Source organism: Dipteris shenzhenensis, chromosome 5 (assembly GCF_047967505.1).
Source record: "Dipteris shenzhenensis isolate YYH24624 ecotype China chromosome 5, Dip_SZ_1.0, whole genome shotgun sequence".
Taxonomy (NCBI): Eukaryota; Viridiplantae; Streptophyta; class Polypodiopsida; order Gleicheniales; family Dipteridaceae; genus Dipteris; species Dipteris shenzhenensis.
In genome coordinates this window covers 2,023,861-2,042,792 of record NC_141600.1, presented here as the reverse complement: position 1 = coordinate 2,042,792, position 18,932 = coordinate 2,023,861, and the positions used below count along the sequence as shown (strand labels likewise).

The 18,932-nt window shown below is 43.1% G+C and overlaps 1 protein-coding gene across 2 annotated transcripts in view; it reads left to right on the top strand.

Annotated features, from left to right (window-relative positions):
- Positions 1-18,932, top strand: part of LOC147901483 (S3 self-incompatibility locus-linked pollen protein) — a 174,202-nt gene that overhangs the window by 129,882 nt on the left and 25,388 nt on the right. For both annotated transcript variants that reach the window (XM_087374617.1, XM_087374616.1), the window contains exons 8-11: positions 5,073-5,156; positions 14,946-15,062; positions 15,176-15,261; positions 15,813-15,919. In XM_087374617.1, coding sequence (XP_087230743.1) covers positions 5,073-5,156; positions 14,946-15,062; positions 15,176-15,261; positions 15,813-15,919 — 394 coding nt within the window. The remainder of the gene's footprint in view (positions 1-5,072; positions 5,157-14,945; positions 15,063-15,175; positions 15,262-15,812; positions 15,920-18,932) is intronic.

Here is an 18,932-nt window from a genome sequence, read left to right as displayed (position 1 = left end):
TGTAGTCTACCAACCAAATCCATTCTGTTAAGCTGACCTGAAAGGGCTGCATTGGATAGCTTTTCTATGTGATAGAAACTGGGTTTGAGCACCAAGATATGGAGATCAAGTGATATATGCACGTATCTTGCTGCCTGTCATGAGCAATTACTTTGGGCGTCAGTGATGCAAGTTAGGATGCCATGACATATAGTTGACATTTTACATATCAGCAATGCTTCAAGCATTATGAGTCAACTCTCATAAAATGCAATTTGGTAATGTTAGAATAGAATTTTCAATCCTGCAATCGACTTGAGCGCCCCAAGTGGTATATTCATGGGGCTGTGTGTAGGGGAACCATCTTTTACCATCTAGCTACCCACTCTATGACTTCATTTTCAAAATATGGTACCAAGGATACGGAAAAGTCCGTGTACTATGAAACTCAATTGATAAGTAAATTCACAGATCTTCATCAAATCGCAGCAGCTCCATGCACTTTGAATTCAGGTCCATAACTAATACTAAGTGCAGGGAACTTATGCGAGTGAAGGGCTGCAGTGATTCAGCTAGGAAGACAATTGAATATGGAAGGAGAGAGGGAGAGAAGAGTTCACAGGCACACTAGGGCCTAGAAATAAGGGCTGGACCCCGCAGAAGGATTTTAGTTCAACAAAATAACTAGATACAAAGAAGGCTCACAAGGGAGCAATAGAACTGGCAGGTTCTCAGAATCATACAAAAGAGCACGACAACTCTTGAATTTAAGACTATGAGGCCAGCCTTACTTTTTGGCTTTTCCCACAAAAAGTATGTGCTTTTATCCAAAGTAGGATGAATAGACTGGAAAGCATAAGGTTTTTCCTATAAACATGGGCGCTCAAATTCATTGTAGCTCTTTTTCCACCTGTAGGCCCTTCTTTAAAGCTGGTCGCTCATTTAATTGTGCTTTCCCCCTTAAAAATGTGGGTGAATTTAGCACTATCTTAGTCTCCTACCACAAATAAACAAATCCAACACATTTCACCCATTAATTTGTTAGCCAATGCATGTATTCTTGTACTCTGGACTAATCCTAGTCCTCTTGGGCATCCCCACCATGCATAGAAACAAAAACAAATTATGAAATGGAGACTTTCTCTAACGTCTTGCATGGGGAGCTCCCCACTCCCATTTCTCTCTTTCTTCCTGCAACTTTCCAACATGGCGTGGAAGAGGACGAATACAATTCTGTGACACACCCTTTGCTTTGAATTAGTGGTTCTCAACTAAAGAGTCTCTTTATACAACTGCAAAATCTGTGGATACTTTACGAAAATTTCTTCATCCATACAAAATTGGCATTCAATGCTGAATAGTTCTTAAATTTTACAAGATACGTGCGGGTGACCTTGCTTCAGGGCCTTTCTTTTTGGTGTGGTACACAATCTACTCAGGTGGAGAATCTCCTGTGTCTCTTCCACATCTGGTGGCTCTTCCAAGACTGGTTTTATAGGCTCAGGTCCTTGGTACTTCTTTAGAAGACTCACATGAAAAGCATTGTGAATCTTCCAATGCAGGTAGGCATTTTCATTGATTGGCTCACTCGGAAAGATACCTAGTGGAAAGCTTTGGATACACCTTCTCTTTGCCCCTAATCTTCCCAAGCCTTACTTTTTTGAACTTGAGTAACACCCAATCTCCTTCTTGGAGATTCAAGTCTCTTCTATTCTTATATGCTAGCCTCTTATAGTCTCTAACATATTGATCGGCTGCAAATATCTCATCTTTGGTTTTTAGAGTAGGTGGAAAATGATCTTCTGATAGACTATTTCGAATGATGCTTTTCTTGTGCACCCCTCTGGCTATCACGTGCCTAATGCCCCATGTGTCTACACCGTAGAAATTGACTTGGCAGACCCGAGATCTCAACTCGTTGTCTAAACTCTCCTCCATCGATAGTTTCAAGAAGGATCTCCTCGAATAGGTTCTTGGTGTACTCGACTATCACCCTGGGACAAGGAACTTTGTTATCTGCTACCACTAGCGATGGTGACTGAGGTTGAGACTTGAGCACCATACCAAAGCATCTCTCAATTGAGTGAGGGATAGGACGGTTCCCTTCTGGAGCTCTGGGAAGTGGTGCGTCACCAGGAAACGAGGCACGGGATGGGTCGTGTCCATGTCATCAACTGTAAACCCGTGGTTCCAAGGAATGAGGTAGACTAGGTGCAGCTTGAGTAAGATAGGGCTCTGCTCCACAAGGGCTAGGGTGGTGTTGAGGGAATCCAGCTAGAGAAGGAAGACTCCTCTCCCATAGATGGTATCCTCCTAAATGTGATCACCCTCTAGTGCCAAACTCGGCTTGATCCATTGAGTCCCACAATCCTGGCCATCATCGCCTTGTCCTAGAGTGACTGCATTGCATTCTTCACCTATTGCGTGTCTTCTGGAGAAAGGAGAACCTTAATGGCTTGGGGAGGCAAGGGTGCTACCAATTGAGTCCCTCTTGCCAAATTAAGGGTCACCACCAAGATTCTTCTTCGAGAAATACAAACAAATCGTTGTGCCATGACAGTAGAGGAGGGGGGGTGGAAAAAAGAAGAGAAGGAGAAAAGACAAAGGAAGGGGCTCGCAGCTAAGGCGGAGAAGGCACATGCCTTCACACCCCTAATCCTTGAGTCGAAAATGGGAGCTGCAGCTAGGCTTTGAGGAGCACTAGACAGCTAAGGCTGCTCTCCAAGTAGCGGGACAACAAAAAGGCAACTAGAGAGAACTGAGACTGGTGAGCTCAAGTCCGCAACTAGAAGTCCACAAACCAATGGGGTCAGACCTGCTCTTCTTGGACTAGATGCTGATAAGAGGGCTGAAAGAAGGGCAATAAATCAGAAAATATTAAACCCATGTTGGGAAGCCTTTGAGAAAGAGGAATATCTGGATGTGCTTGATATTTTTCCTCAGCCTTTCATTACAGACTACTGGTAGATGCACAATGTTACGATGGTGGAGCATGAAATCAAGTTGAGGCCTGATGCTCAGCCCGTAGTTCAAAAACTTAGGAGATTGGGAGTGATTCAGGCTGATGTGCTGAAGCAAGAAATAAGTGAGCTTTTGGCTGCTGATTTTATTTTCCTGTGGAAAATTCAAAATGGGTGTCTGCTGTGGTTGTCATGCCAAAAAAGGGAGGGAAGTGGTGGTTTTGTGTCCATTGGATGCTTGCACAAAGAGGAACTTTTATCCCCTTCCATTCAAGGATGAAATCCTAGATTAATTGGCTGGTCGTGAAAGGTACATGGTGTGTGATGGGTATTCGTGGTACTATGAGATTCATATTGTGAGGAAGATCGGAGGAAGATGATTTTTGTGACACGCTGGGGGACTCATGCCTTCTGTGTCATGCTATTTGGTTTGGTTAATGCTTCAGCTACTTTTCAAAAGTTCATTGGGGAAATTCATATGAGTCTTCATAGATGATTTTTGCATCTACACTTCGGTTGAGGAGCATCCGGAGAAGACTCATTTGGCCTTGAAAAGAATAGATGATGCTCATGGGAATTTGAACCCCAGTAAATGTCATATAGCAGAAGACAAGGTGAGACTTCTTGGGCCCAGCATTTTGGAAGAAGGAATTGAAATGGATCTTGATAAGATTACGGGCTTTGCCAGTGCCGAAAACTAGTCGGCAACTGAAGACTTTCTTGCAGAAAGTCACATAGTATGGGAGGTTTCTGTGGAAGGTTTTACGAAGCAACAGCATAAGTTTTTTTGAGCCAACTTTCGCCTCATCACACGAGAAACTTTCTAAATGCTAGCCATGTCAATCTGCAGTCATCTGAGATGATTCGGTTTGAAGCAAGGGAAAAAGAGGGAAGAAGGGAAAGGTAGAAGACCTGCGAGCGCAGAAGACATCACAAGAACAGCAGGTGAATGTCATGTGCCTTCCTGAGAGCCTATAATACATTGTTTAATGAAATGGCAAACTTTTGTCAAAACGGAGTATCTGTAGGGCAGGATCTGTAAGGGCTCTCGTTGACAATTTTTGTTGGTTATGAAATTCTTGCATTGCTTGTGGAACTAGATCTTCAGCAACGCTAACATGTTTTCCTTAGTATTTCCTTCTAGACTTTGTTTACATTGTAACACAGGCATATCTACTTGAGTATGGCTAGAAGCATTGAAAAGATTGAATGGTGATTTGAGGAAAGGCTATGCCTTCTCTTTTTATCTTTTTTTTTTTTTTGCCGAAAAAACAGTGCTAATTATATTACTTCGAGAACAAGATACAAGAGGTCAGCTTATAGCTGACGGGCTGCGTTCACAAACCGGACGCAGCCCAAAAGGTAGCATAATAGATCATACTCTCACGGAGGGATATGCTGAGTGTGAATGAACAGCCATCGGGGTGGTGAGTAGTGCCACCGAAGGCCCCTTCTCTTTTTATCTGAAATCCTTGTGGTTCATATTCTCAGTTTTGGGACGTGCAAAGTTTGGCCAAGTTTTGGAACCCTTAGATCTTGGGCTTCAATAAAGCTTCCCCCTTTCACCTTTCCAGGTTATAATATTTGCACATCACATTCTCACTCTTACTTATCATTGGGATTTGGAGTCATGTCACTCCGGATCAAAGGGGCATCCTTGAAGGCCATAGGGTGCTCTTTTAGAAAGTAGATCTTCATACATTGTAGCATGATGGATATGATCAAGTTTGAGTTCCCGCTCTCAAATGCACAAATCGAGCATGGTTGATGAACTTTTGATAGTCCACAATTCCACTCAAATTGGAAACATTGATGTTAGAAGCATTTGCTATTGTGCTTTAGAAATGAAAACAAAATGAAGTACACTTTGTGTGAGTGCGTGCTGCATAATTCAATAATTCCAGGCGTACAAGATTTCTTAGGAAATTGAGATCCTAGTGATACAAGCTTTTAAATTTTGGTTTTAACAATTCTTGAGTTCGTATGTCAAGGGACAACATCCACCATTTAATGCAGTCATTTACAACAGAAATGCTCCAGTCATGATAAAGTCTAAGATTGCAAAGGGAAGTTGTCATTTACCGAATGAAAATAGTTGCTACGTGTAACAAGGCTTCATATGTTTGTTTCCAGGATATCTGTATAACTATCAAACCAAGGAGCTTTACGATTTAAATTATCCTCACGAGTCAAGCGGAACTCCAACCAGTCTTGAAGGTGACCTTTTTGTGAACATCTGATGTGATGAAATGCAGAGATATCGTGATCTTCCTAGATTTGATGAGATGACTTGTGATTTATTGTAGTTCTCTGAATTTTTAGAGGGATTGAAGATACATTTTCCAGTTTCTCGCTCCTTGTGTTACCATACAGAAAACTACTTCTGAAAACACGTGACATTGAACAAGCCTGCCAGGGATTTGTACCTAGAATGTATGTATCTCAGTTTTTATAAGTGTGTGCTCATCTGGGGTTGGCAATACTGAAAGACCAAGATCACTATTCTAGGCAGAGTTTCAATGTTCCCATTGGACAAAGGCTCTTTTGTATTTTTCATTGTACTTCATTTAAGATCTGGAAAACCCAACTGTGCTCATAAAAACTAATGGATTCCTTGTTTAAAAGCAAAGCTCCTGTCTAAAGATAAGAGCTTACAACAAGTATATTCTCTCTTAATGATCTGACCAAGGTTGCATAAATACTAATGCGATCATCCTGGAGAGATGACCTGTATAGTACCACCACCATTCCCAATCCACGCACTCCACCTGTCTCCGGAGAGAGAGAGAGAGTTTCCATATAATTGTTTATATAATAATAGTTAAAAATAATAATATTACATGCACTATTTTACGCATTTTCTAGGCGAAATCCCATGCGATCATCCTGGAGAGATGACCTGTATAGTACCACCACCATTCCCAATCCACGCACTCCACCTGTCTCCGGAGAGAGAGAGAGTTTCCATATAATTGTTTATATAATAATAGTTAAAAATAATAATATTACATGCACTATTTTACGCATTTTCTAGGCGAAATCCCAGGCAAATTCTCGAAAAGTTTCTAAAAAAGGTCCTGCTTAACGTGTTTTGCGAAGTGTTTATCGTAAAACTGGCAAAGAATGATTAAAATAGTGGCAGAGGTGGATTTGCAACTTACAACAAAATACGCACCACCATGCTTGATGACCACATAGGCAGAGTCAACAAAGTGCAGCCTAGATGGATGGATTAGGTGAGTGATGTGAATAAATGAAGCATAGTGACAGTTATGGTCTTGTCTTGCTTAGACACATACTTCCCACGAGCCATGATTGTTAAGATGGTAGGGCAGGTAGTAAGATAACAAGGCAGTTCATATTTCAATACATTAGTGTGGCCATTTGGGGGTGGGGTTACAGAATGTGGTACATGTGGTAACCGAAAATGCTTCTATCTGTAGGAGGATGGGAGAAATGGTAGAGAAATATTTCCTCTCATTGTTTGGATACCTTGTGCATCCTAATGCCTTGAGCCAGTGATGGAGGACATAGGTAGGTTACCATGGGTGCAGAAAGAAAGAAAGAAAGAAAGATGTATTAATGTCCATGGGAGGCCTCGCGGGCCTATGGGACAAAGTGCACAAAAAGAAGACTCATACACTTCATGGGGTTGCCTTTGAGAAAAAAAGAATGAAAGAAATTTTATTAGAGTCTTCGGAAGGCAGATGGGTCTATGAGACTGGAAGAAAACCTGATACAAATCACAGTAAGGGTGGAGCTACTGAAACGAGCATCATCACCCTGTTGAATCCTAAGTCTAATCATACATAATCAAATACATCTAGGTGTAACAATGAAAAGAAAAAAGACTGGAGCGGAGCGGAATCCTCCGTATGTCATGTCGCCCTGGCTGGTGCATAGCCGGTGATGGGACGCTGGTGCCCGTCAAGGGGTACCGTGCGTCTCGGTCTCCGGGACGAGGCTCGACGCAAGACCAGAGCCACCGTGACTCCCGTGGGACGTATCCTGGGTCTAAACAATGACGGGAGGTCCCCCAGAGTGATCTGTGTGTCCCCTCGATGTCTCGTGTGTCGTGCTGCGATCGTCGAGTCGGGGTCTCTGTCACGTCTGCGGCTAGAGACTGGACAATCAATGTCACTCGATGGGAAGAACTCTATGATCATGCTCTGAGAGGTGTCTGATGATGTGGCCAAGCCCCGTCGCCTGAGTAAGTACTCTCTATGTCGGACCCCCTCGTGAATGAAGGCCGTGAGGCATCTCTGATTTGGGTAGGCAAGGAATCTAGAAAGGAGCCCGGAGCCGTCTCTGAAGAGGCAGTGGTAGCGACCTCGGATCTCGTAGTACACTGGGCACCTGAAAATAAAATGCTCCTCCGACTCAACCTCCTGACAGTCGCACAATATGCATAAGTGATGCTCCCTAGGAATCCCCTCTGCTCTGCCACTCTCTATGCGGAGGCGGTGTGATGATACCCAAAACTGTCCGATGGAGATCCGTAGTGAGTGAGGCATACGAAGCTCCGGTGGTGTGATGAATCCCTTCTCCGAAATACGAAGACAGTAATCTCTGTAGAAACTCAGCTTCCTTGGAAGCTCCCTCGGCTCCAACTAGGTCCTAAAGGTGTGAAGCTACAGGAGATCCTCTCGAATGACCTAGTTGGTGTGTGGCCCAATCGGGATGGTGGGTGGGAGTACCGGAGGGGCATCTAAACTGTACTGAAAAGGAGGTATCCTATCGATGTGAAACCAATCATTCATAAAGACATATGTGACCGTGAGAGGGGGAAGAGAAGTGGAAGGGAGCAAGAGAGTGAGAGTGAGAGAGAGTGACACTCTAGTGCGGGTGTGAAGTGATAGTGAGCCACACCACAAACTCAGTTGTGTTTTATTAGGATTAGGTTTACCCTATGACTGTCTTAAGACAGTCATAGGTGTCCTATCTTTAATTCTTTAATTAAGGGTTGGCAATGTGCCTTTACCCCCAACAACCTCCCACCTAAAGGCCAATGTGCCTAAAGGGGAGAAAAGAATAAAAATTACAGCAATATACAGTTACTGTATACAAGACCATAAAGTAAGAATGGTCTCATCCTAATCCCATGATGTGGCGGCAATGTGCAAACCGCTCTCTAGGCAAGCTCTTAGTGAGCAAATCTGCAGGATTATCATCAGTATGTACTTTCACAAGCTCAAGTCGCTTGTCTTCCAGTACCTCCCTGATGAAATGATATTTCACTTCTATGTGCTTGGTCTTATGATGAAAGACCGGATTCTTTGCCAACATGATAGCACTCTGACTATCACAATGCAAAACTGGCATATCTCCTGTAATGCCCAAATCTCCCACCAGCCGAGTAAGCCATATTGCTTCCTTGCAAGCCTCAGTGGCTGCAACATATTCAGCTTCTGTGGTTGACAGTGCAACGCATTTCTGCAACCGAGACACCCATGATATAGCACCTCCTGCAAATGTGAAAATATAACCGGTAGTAGACTTCCGGTTATCCGCATTCCCTGCATAGTCTGAATCTGTAAAGCCATGCACCAACGCATCCTGCCTACCATAGCATATGCACAAGTCTTTGGTACCCTTGAGATACCTCAAGACACCTTTCACTCCTTCCCAATGCCGCTTGCCTGGATTTGCCATATACCTGCTGATGACTCCCACCGCAAAAGCAATATCCGGACGAGTGGCAACCATGGCATACATCAAAGATCCAACTGCAGATGCATACGGAACCTTGGCCATTTCAGCCTTATCATCATCTGATCTGGGGCTGTCCTTACTGCTGAGTTTTAAATGTGGAGGCAACGGGGTACTAATGGACTTCCCCCCCTCCATTTTAAACCTCTGCAGTACTTTGTCAATATACTCTTTCTGTGACAGAAATAAAAGTCCCTTGGACCTGTCACGAGTAATACGCATGCCAAGAATATGATTTGCAAGTCTTTCATGTCAAAAGACTTATGCAGTTGTTTCTTCAAAGCACTGATCTCATGCTGAGATTTACGGGTATAAGCATGTCATCCACATATAGAATGAGTAGCATCAAACTGCCATCCTTTGCCCGTTTGGTGTACAAGCAATGATCGGTCTCACACCGATGATACCCTTGGGACTGCATGAAGGCATCAAACTTCTTGTACCATTCCCTTGGCGCCTGCTTGAGTCCATACAAGCTCCTCTTGAGCTTACACACAAGCTGTTCTTTCCCTTTAACAGCATATCCCTCTGGCTGACTCATATAGATCTCATCATGAAGATCTCCGTGAAGAAAAGCTGTCTTCACATCCATCTGACATAAATCCATGTCGTCATGAGCAACAAGAGCTAACACTGCTCTCAAAGTAGTCATCTTGACTACAGGGGAAAAGATCTCATCAAAGTCAATGCCCTTTTCCTGCTTAAATCCCTTGGCAACCAATCTGGCCTTATACCGAGGTAAAGCATTTGAATCCACTTTGACTTTGTAAACCCACTTGCATGGCAAAACTTTTCTGCCTGCAGGTAGCTGCACCAAGTCCCATGTATCATTCTGAAGTAGGGAGTCCATTTCTGACTGCATGGCTTTCTCCCACTTCTTTTTCTCTGTTCTTCCCATAGCTTCCTTGAAGCTGGAAGGCTCACCACAATCAGTCAGCATGATAAAATCAGCCACATTATTGGCTCCTGGAACAAACCTGGCAGGAGGCCGTTGTGCACGGGTGCTCCTCCTCACAAAATGTTCCGGATTAGGCTGCTGTCCAGCCTGTTCTTCATGCATGACGGGTGGCTGTACCACCATATCTGGCTGTTCTACAGCCCCATCTGTTGGCACATCCAGTGGTGCATCATTGGCAAAATTATCTGGCTGATTTTCAGCCTGTATACCCTCTTGAACAGGGTGATCTGCAGCAGGCTGCTGCTGCATATAAATGGGCATTCTTTGCTGTCCAACATCATCATAAATAACCCTCCTGTATTCCACAGGTTGCACGGGTTCCTTGTGTACACTATCTTCTTTAAAGATGACATCATTGCTGCGTATAATCTTCCGTTTAACGGGATCCCATAACCTGTACCCCATTTCACCTTCGTCACCATAACCCATAAAGATGCATCTGATAGACTTTGGATCCAGTTTGGTGCGTAGTTCTTTGCGTACATGAGCAAAGCACTCGCAGCCAAATACACGTAAGTGCTTATATGAGGGTGGCTTGCCAGACCACACCTCCTCTGGCACTTTCAACTCCAAAGCCTTATTTGGTGACCTGTTAATAATGTGAACTGCTGTTTGCACGGCTTCTGCCCAAAAGCCATGGGGTAATGCAGCATAAGACAACATACATCGAACCTTCTCCTGAACAGTTCGATTCATCCGCTCACTTGCACCATTTTGAGATGCATTATGAGGGGCTGTGAGTTCCTGTTTGATGCCCTTAGCTTGGCAAAACTGCACAAAAGCATGTGACACATACTCACCCCCATTATCGGATCTGAGGCATTTCTACCTTCCTTCATGCGAAGATCAACCAGCTTCTTCAGCCAATAAACCTTACTGGCTGAGCTCTTTTGGGCATATAATTCTTCTAGTCTTTGCCATAGACCATAAGAGGTCTTTTCAGCCTGTACATTGAACACAAGAGTGTCTGAAATAGTGAGCATGATAGCTGCCCTCGCGGACAAATCAAGCTCTTCCCAGTCATCAGCTGCCATATCAGATGGCTTGACACCCTTCACCCTTATGGGCTTAGCAATCTTCTTTAACAGAAGTACATTCAAGCACTGTTCTGCCCATAATGCATAGTTATGTGCTCCTTCCAGTTTCTTTATGTTCAGAATTGAAGAATCACCTCCTCCTGATGCCATATCAGATGAGGAAAGTACCTGACTCCCTGGAAGTAAAAGAGGCTGAATAAAGGTTCTGATTTCTCAGAAAAGGCCTGCTCTATTCTAGAGCCAGAAGCACTCTCAATGGTGCTGTTTTTTACTGTCAGTAAAATCTGCAGCAAAACAGTAAATGTCCCTGCAACTACTGTACCTTCTGACAAACTGTTCTGAGCTCAAAGAGGCATAAAAACAGTAATTTCAGACTGCTGCTGCTGCTCAACAAGTGCTTAACAGTGCATAATCATCTGACAAAACCATTAACACTGCTGTAAACACTGCTGTACTGACTGTACTGATCACTTCTCCCACCTCAGATGAGGTCTTGCACTGAGTTAAATTGCAGAAACCACTTGACTAACACCCCAAAAAAAAACAGTAAATGATCCTTCAGCCTGTTACAAAGCCTGCAACAGTAAATGGGATAAATCCCAAGCAATCACCCTTATACCAAGGGAAGAAAATGCATCTGAAGATCTTTGTCGGTAACCCAAGTGCTATCAAACAAAGTCTGGGCAAAAGCCCCTTGATCTGACAACTGAATCAAGTGGAGGACACCTCAACACTGAGGTAGCATGCAATATGAAAACTCTCTGACACTTGTACCTGACAATGTGCAATGCATAGACTGCCCCTGTGTACTCAGTAACAACACAAATCACAAAGTACAGACACCAAGAAGAAAATCTTTTGAGCACTGTCAACGATGGGCAGTTAGGGACCGAGTAAACTCGATGCGCCCTGACCAAGCGTGGCTCAACTGAGATTTTCAAAGTGTGTACAAAGAATGTGACCTGCAACAAATGTCACCAAATGCACTGCGGAAACAAAGCAAATGTGTGCTCCCTGGCTACACACTGCCTCAAGGCATATACTGCAAACACATCCAGGCAAAAGCCCTTTGATAAGGTCACCCAAAACTGAGAATTGCGCTCAGTAAATGCATAGAAGCTCCTGCTGTACTTCTGTCCTCGCAACGGCACGCTTCCCAAAAAAAAATAAATCGAGTTGAGTCTTTGCAGCAAAACAAACAAGTCCTGCTGTACTTCTGTACCCTGCTGTCGACGACGCCAACCGTACTGTACCTGCAGGTGGATGAAGGACTGTCGTCCGTACGACTGTACGGACAGTCCGTACAGTTGACGTGGAATAGCTGCGCCGCGCAGCTATGGAGCTGCCTGATGCAGTATCGCAACCCGACGACGCCCTGATCTGCTGCCCTGCGCCCTCACAATGCCTCGAAAGGCTTAGCAGCTAGTAGCAGCTGCTATGCAGCTGCTGGCTGCTAGCTGGATGCGGCGCCTCGAGCTGCAGCTAGCAGCTCCTGTGCACGGAGACCCGCGACCAGCGACCACCACCGTGACCACGATCTGACCTCGATCTGACCCGCGCCCGCGCTGTCGCACTGTTCGCCGCCGCCTGCGCACTGTTCGTCGCAGTCCGTCCGTACAGTTGTACGGACGACGTACGGCCGTACGGATCTGGCCGTACGTCCGGAAAGGAGTAGACAAGGAAGAGGGGGCTTGGGAGAGGAGGCTCTGATACCAGTTGAGAGGGGGAAGAGAAGTGGAAGGGAGCAAGAGAGTGAGAGTGAGAGAGAGTGACACTCTAGTGCGGGTGTGAAGTGATAGTGAGCCACACCACAAACTCAGTTGTGTTTTATTAGGATTAGGTTTACTCTATGACTGTCTTAAGACAGTCATAGGTGTCCTATCTTTAATTCTTTAATTAAGGGTTGGCAATGTGCCTTTACCCCCAACAGACCGCAGATTAACAAAAGTCTTTTGTGCATATTCCTCAGCAGTTTATATTCTTTGGGCAGAATTTACAAATTCCCCAAAGGATTTTTGTGCGAAAATATGGCTCCAAAATTAAAAAATGTTGCCAAAGATTTGACTGAAATGCGATTTTTATGCCAAAAACTGAACTAGACTGCATTATACTAGGCACAAGTATATGAATAATAGTGTAAAACATCATGATACTTCATCCAAAATATAGTTACTAAATATTCGACACTTTTCCAAAGGAGGGGCCTTGAAAAAAAATACAATGTTCCTCAGGTTGCCATTTGATCCAGTGGAGTGCCTTGTTTTGAAATTAATTTAATATGTAGATGGCTTATCTTGACAGCCTTCAGCTCATATAATATTGCACACCATGATAAGCTAAAAGCGCATAGGGTGGTTACGTCTATTCCACTGGAGTACAGGAAATTTTGCGGTCAGGAAATACAGCACTTGATATATGTAACATATGTGAATCATTATTTTATAGAGCAAAATATGTTACGGCTAAATTAGTAGCATCCCCAGGCTGAATTCTAACTTTTGCCCAACAGTAGCTTGCCCAAGCTTTCACAAGGGAGATAGTTGGATCAGTTCTGGCTCATAAAGCCAGCAAGGGAAGATTCTGACATGGCCCTGGATCCCTTGAGCATGCATGAGTCAAGTGATATGACTGGAATAGCGTGATGCCCGCCAAGTCTGAGGACCCAGTTTAGGTGTGCAATCTTGAGCTGGGAAACAGAATACGATCTTTCAAGCATTGATAAAGGGTGCTTTATGCACGTTCATGCCACTTATATATGTGATTTGGCCAACCACGATTTTGACAAGTAATTGGTGCTATGGTGCTAACCAAGAGGTGCATTATTGCATAAGCAATAGAATGACCAGGTGTGCAGCTCTGTTAGTTCTGCTACGTCACTGGAAGGTTGTTCACTGCAAACTAGACTCCTAATTCTGTACCAATGGCCACTACAGGAGCATGAAAAGCATCAGCAAGATGTGATGTACCATGTAGAGGCTAATAAAATGTGATTCACCGTGGGAGCTTTGGAGGCCAAGTCTTAAGTGGCGGAGCTCCAATAGAATAATTTTCTCCTCCAAAAGTAGAGTATACTGTTGTGTTGGGGTGATATCACATGTTTGCCATCCCAGATACCTAGCAGTAGTGCCCTCTCTATTCATCTAGAACCCACCTCAGTTCTCCATCCCGCTGCATCTGCATCATTGACCCAAAATCCACTAGTTGATAAGAGCTCCCACTGCAATATATTAGTCCTCCAAGGCTGCTCTGAAGCATTTTAAATAAGAACATAGCAGTATCATCCACAGGCTTGCAGTCAAGAAGATCCTCATCGTTCTTGATGGGAAGATGGAGTCCAATAATCTGTATCTGTGACTGGAGGAAGTGACTCATTGCCTCAGCTACTTAGAAGTAAAGAGGCAAGCGGGCACCCTTTGTTAAAATCTGAGATCTGTCTCCTCCACCTCCCTGAGTGAGAACCTGTTTTTGGTCTTAGCGACGAACTACGGAAACTCCTAAAATTTCGCTGCTCAGAGAAGCACATATGTTCTAGAGTCCCCTCCAAGAAACTCAAGTCCACCCTGTCATAAGCCTTGTCAAAGTCGTGTAGAAGGGCTGATGGCTTTCCTCGGCGTATTCAACTACGTGCCATAATGAGAAGATATATCAAAGATGCTCCTTCCCTCTACAAACCTGTTTAAGTGTCATGTATGAAGTTGGGTAGGAGGGGCTGGAGTTTGAGTCTTACTGTCTAGGACATAATTTTGTAGGTAGTGCCAAGGAGGGGAATAGACCTCCACTGAGAGACGACGGTCCTATCCCCTCAGTTCTTATACATAAATGTATGCTGTACTTTCACATATCCAGGAGGGTGCCTAATAACAACCACAGGATTATGTGAGCTCAGCAACCACATCAGTTCATATGAAGTTTTGATGACTTGTTTGGCCCAAGCCCTATACTTTGGTAGAGTGTTGTTTGTAATTCGAATGGATTTGGGATGTCTGGCAACCTATTTCTTGGGGCTGCATTTTGCATTTGTTTCTTCATAATATCACATAGATTTGTGTCTGCTGTCTGTCACGCATTTGTATCTTGTTTTATGAAAGTTTGCGCAGACAAAGTCCTCCCTAGGCCTCATAGTAAAGTATTCGGTAAGCTTGTAAGCTTAACAACTACAGCCTGCTCCCTTATCAGTGCAAGGACAATAAATTATTTCTGGCAATGTAGGATTTGTTATATTCATCACTTGAGTGATTCATTTAAAACCCTGGACAGCATTTGATAATGGTGGTTACCTTATCAACATATGTTGGCATGCAGGCTACATTGTTTCCAAGAGTGGGGTTCTCATCATGTCCTTGTTTGTGTTTTTTACAACAACAATGTCTGTCTCCTTCACGCTCCGTGAGACTCAAGCTCGTATGCTTAAATTCACAGGTATAGTGTTGGGTTTTGACTACTTACGAAGCAGAGACAATGGATGTTTTCATATTATGGATTTAGATGAGGATGTGCATTTATTACGAGTCTGTGCTTGGAGAAACATGCAGTTCAACTCCAGTACCATGCTCGACATCGGTTGCCTACATTCAGGCTTATCTTCGTACATGTCATTGAGTCTTTAGTCTTTGTACCTGTAAGTAACAACTCCCTTTCCCTCCTTTTTATTAACCATCAATCAATATGAATTGTGTCGATTGCTATAGCTTGTCTATCTGCTAGCATACGAGTGTAGTGGTTTAGGTATTTGCTACCCCAAGCTACTGCATGTTTGCATCCAATGGGATGGATCAGGGATTGCAACTGGGTACTATGTCGAAGTCCTCGGGAGACAGCACTTTGAATTTTAGGTCATATGCCGGCCAGCTGTACTGGTTTTCCTTGGGAGAGGGTACCGCCCCTTCCTCAGCAACAACATTTCCAATAAATAAGGCTCACGTGCCTTGACATAGATGCAAGAGTTCGCACATTGACGTTGCATTTTGGTACATATATGTGCACACCAGGGTGCTTCTATGCCCTCACACATTATCATTTGTTCTGAAGCCTCATAATTATATGCACATGTGATTCCAGTAGTTATGGATAGTGCAGGAGTATATATTATATTTGTTTGTTTAACCTGTGCATTTTGCAACAGTAGGTCAGGATTTCTGATGTGATGGTTGTGATAATGTGGCTGTGCAGATTATGATCGGGATTCTTTTCTTCTTGTTTGAGTTCTATGATGATCAACTTCTGGCTTTCATGGTGCTTACGTTAGTTTGGCTGTGTGAACTTTTTACCATGATCAGGTGAAGACGAACATGGTTTGGTTTTCCTTTTACTTTGTGAGAAAATACAAACTGCTAGTATTAACAGGGATTACGTCAGATTCAAGCAATGAAAAATACATGCAAATGAGGGGATATTGGAAGCATAAATGTTAATGCTAGAGGAAAGAAGCCAAGCAGATTGCTTGGAATATAGATTGTTCTCTTTTTAGAGGGTTGTGAATACAAACTTTGTCATGAGCATCAAAATCAATCCTAATGCCCACGCTTTAAAAAAAAAAGTGGGCGTTAACATGCAGGGATGCCTTTAGAACTCTATTTGAATAGTTTTCATATGGGTTCACAGTTGAGACAGCTATCTTTATTATGTGGAGCAGTTGAGAAATTGATTCACTTCAGAAAATCTGCTAAATTTTACATTATACTGATCAAGCCACGTCTGAGCTTATGATGGATGGTAGTTACACTTCATACTGAAACGGGGTTGGTTTCAGGGGGAACCTTAATTCAACATGCTACAGGCTTCACGACTCCTGGTAGACCATTTTACACAGGATTACATTCATACTCTCTTTAAAATATCACATGATGGTTTGAGAGATGTTACTTCACTTCATGAAGAATGTTAATACATTGGTTAATGCGATTCTACTGCTCATAACAAGAGTGGTTGTGCATACCGGTTTCATGCATGACATTTTGTGAAAAATGCAAGCATGCAACATGCAGAAGAGTCATGGTTTTCTGGTCATCAAGTAAGAACCCTTTTGTTAGTGCTGTCTTGTGACATGTGAAAGCAGTGGAGGACTGTTGAGCTTGAAGGGAAGCAGATTATATATAGCACTGCCTTGTGAAGAACGTGAAAGCAAAGTTTTAATTGGTTAGTACTGCCTTGTAAAATATATAAATGCACTAGAAGAGGGGATTTCTATTTACTTGTTACAGTAGCTGAAAGGGAGCACGTTTTTAAGAACTTGTAGTCGATATATGCCCTTGAAAGGCAAGTTAAATGAATATCTTTTGGTGGGTGATAAACCAAGCAAAGGTGGTTGGGACAATGATTGTCAATTACTTACAGGTATCCTTGTAAATAGTCAGTTTGTAGACAGAGCAACCAGCTTTAGCATATCCCTTTTAGAGAATTGCCTCTTATATGGCTACAGTGTTGAATTTTCAATGTAATATATTCGGAGATAAAAATGTATGAGCACAAAAACACAAATTTAAAATTTCCCTTCTTTTAGCTACGAAAACTTCCTCTTGCATGACCCCAGGCTCCTATGTATGTATTATCTATGTATATTTACACATATCAGATATCTATATATATACACACATACATACACATATGTAGCAAGCTTCTTGAGTAGAATTTCTCCCACTCCTAATGGTGAAAATAAGATCTTCCCAAATAGAAGCCAGTATATGAGCCATTGAGTGGATGGATGGCCACCTAAAACATGTGCTTGTCTCGAACTCCAGATCCACCACCAATGTAATGCTGGAAACCACCCCCCAAGCCGAACTTGCCGGTGAAGAAGACAGGGTATCCTGAGCAGGAATAAGAATAAAAAACAAATACTGTGGGTCCATGATGCTAAGATCTGTAGGACCACGTCTCAGACGGCGCTGATGAGGAAAGCATGGTCACCAGCCTGGGCTCATATAAAGCAAAGGCACCAGAGCCTCTGCCCCAAATAGTTGCTTCCCATGTCATTGTGAAAGACTCAGATGTAATATAAGAGAACAATCTGAAAATTCTGGTCCAACTCACCATGACAATGTGACATCTCCACACACAAACCACTAATTATATTGTTGAAATGGTAGTAATACGGTAAAAGAACCCCTAAAATTGGCGATAATTGTCAGAAGCATGGGAATACAACTAGGAAATGGCTGTTTTCAAATTTGTGACGGAAGTAAACACAATCTCAAAGAAGGAAAATCAAGAAACACACACACACACACACACACACACTCTTTTTTGTGTGAGAAGAAATCTTTTATTACATTCATAGTTACTTCGAAAAATAATTACATTCATAGTTACTTCGAAAATAATTTTTTGCTGTAAAATAATTACATTCATAGTTACTTCGAAAATGAAGTAACTAGTACTCAGCTAAAGATCTCAGTATAAGCTGTATACACATCCTGATCAATCAAACGAGTCTGAACACAATCATAGAATGATTGCTGCAGAGATCGTTTGAAAAAAAGAAAAGATGAAAATATTGGATCACCAAAGACTCTATGATTTCTGTCCATCCATAAAGTCCATAGTGTCCAGTAGCGTACCCATACAAAAAATAAGTCAAAACCCTGTCTCACTGGATGAAAACCAAACAACCAGAAAAATCTGCCAAAGGTAACAGTAGGAAATCTCGCTCGAAGCCTCTGTCGGATGAGAGCGATGAAGTCACAAGTATGTGGACAGAACCAAAAAATGTGAAGCACAGATTCAGTAGAGTGCTGGCATCTGTGACAAACAGCCGGAGCAATATGTCTGTGTGCGAGTAACTGGCCAGATGGAAAAATGCCAAGCAGAACTCGCCAAAGGAAAAGCTGTTGCCGAAGAGGGACTTTGTAATGCCAAAGGAGACGCAGCCGTTTTCTCCACCACTTCATTGGGCGATCCATATGCCAAACAGTATTTGCTCTGTCAGAAATCCAAGGCGGAGGTAATAACACTTTATACAGAGATGACACTGTGATATGTGAGAGCTTCAAGGGACGGGCGGATGAGGAAGAAGAGTGTAAAATCCAATCCTTAAGCCTATTCTGAAGTTCCAAACGAGGTACCGGCAAGAACGGTTGAAGTATTGCTGAAATCCTATGCCAGAAAGGACGATAATGAGCTCCCAAACCGTATTTGCTAGCAGCCATAGAAAAAGATAAAAATGTGCCATCATTCTGAAGTACATCCGCCACGGATGAAATGCCTTTGAAGGAGAGAAAATAAGAACGTCTGGGTTCTTGTATGGCCAAAGGAGGGTGGAATACTTTAGACCAATAAATATTCTCAGCCCTC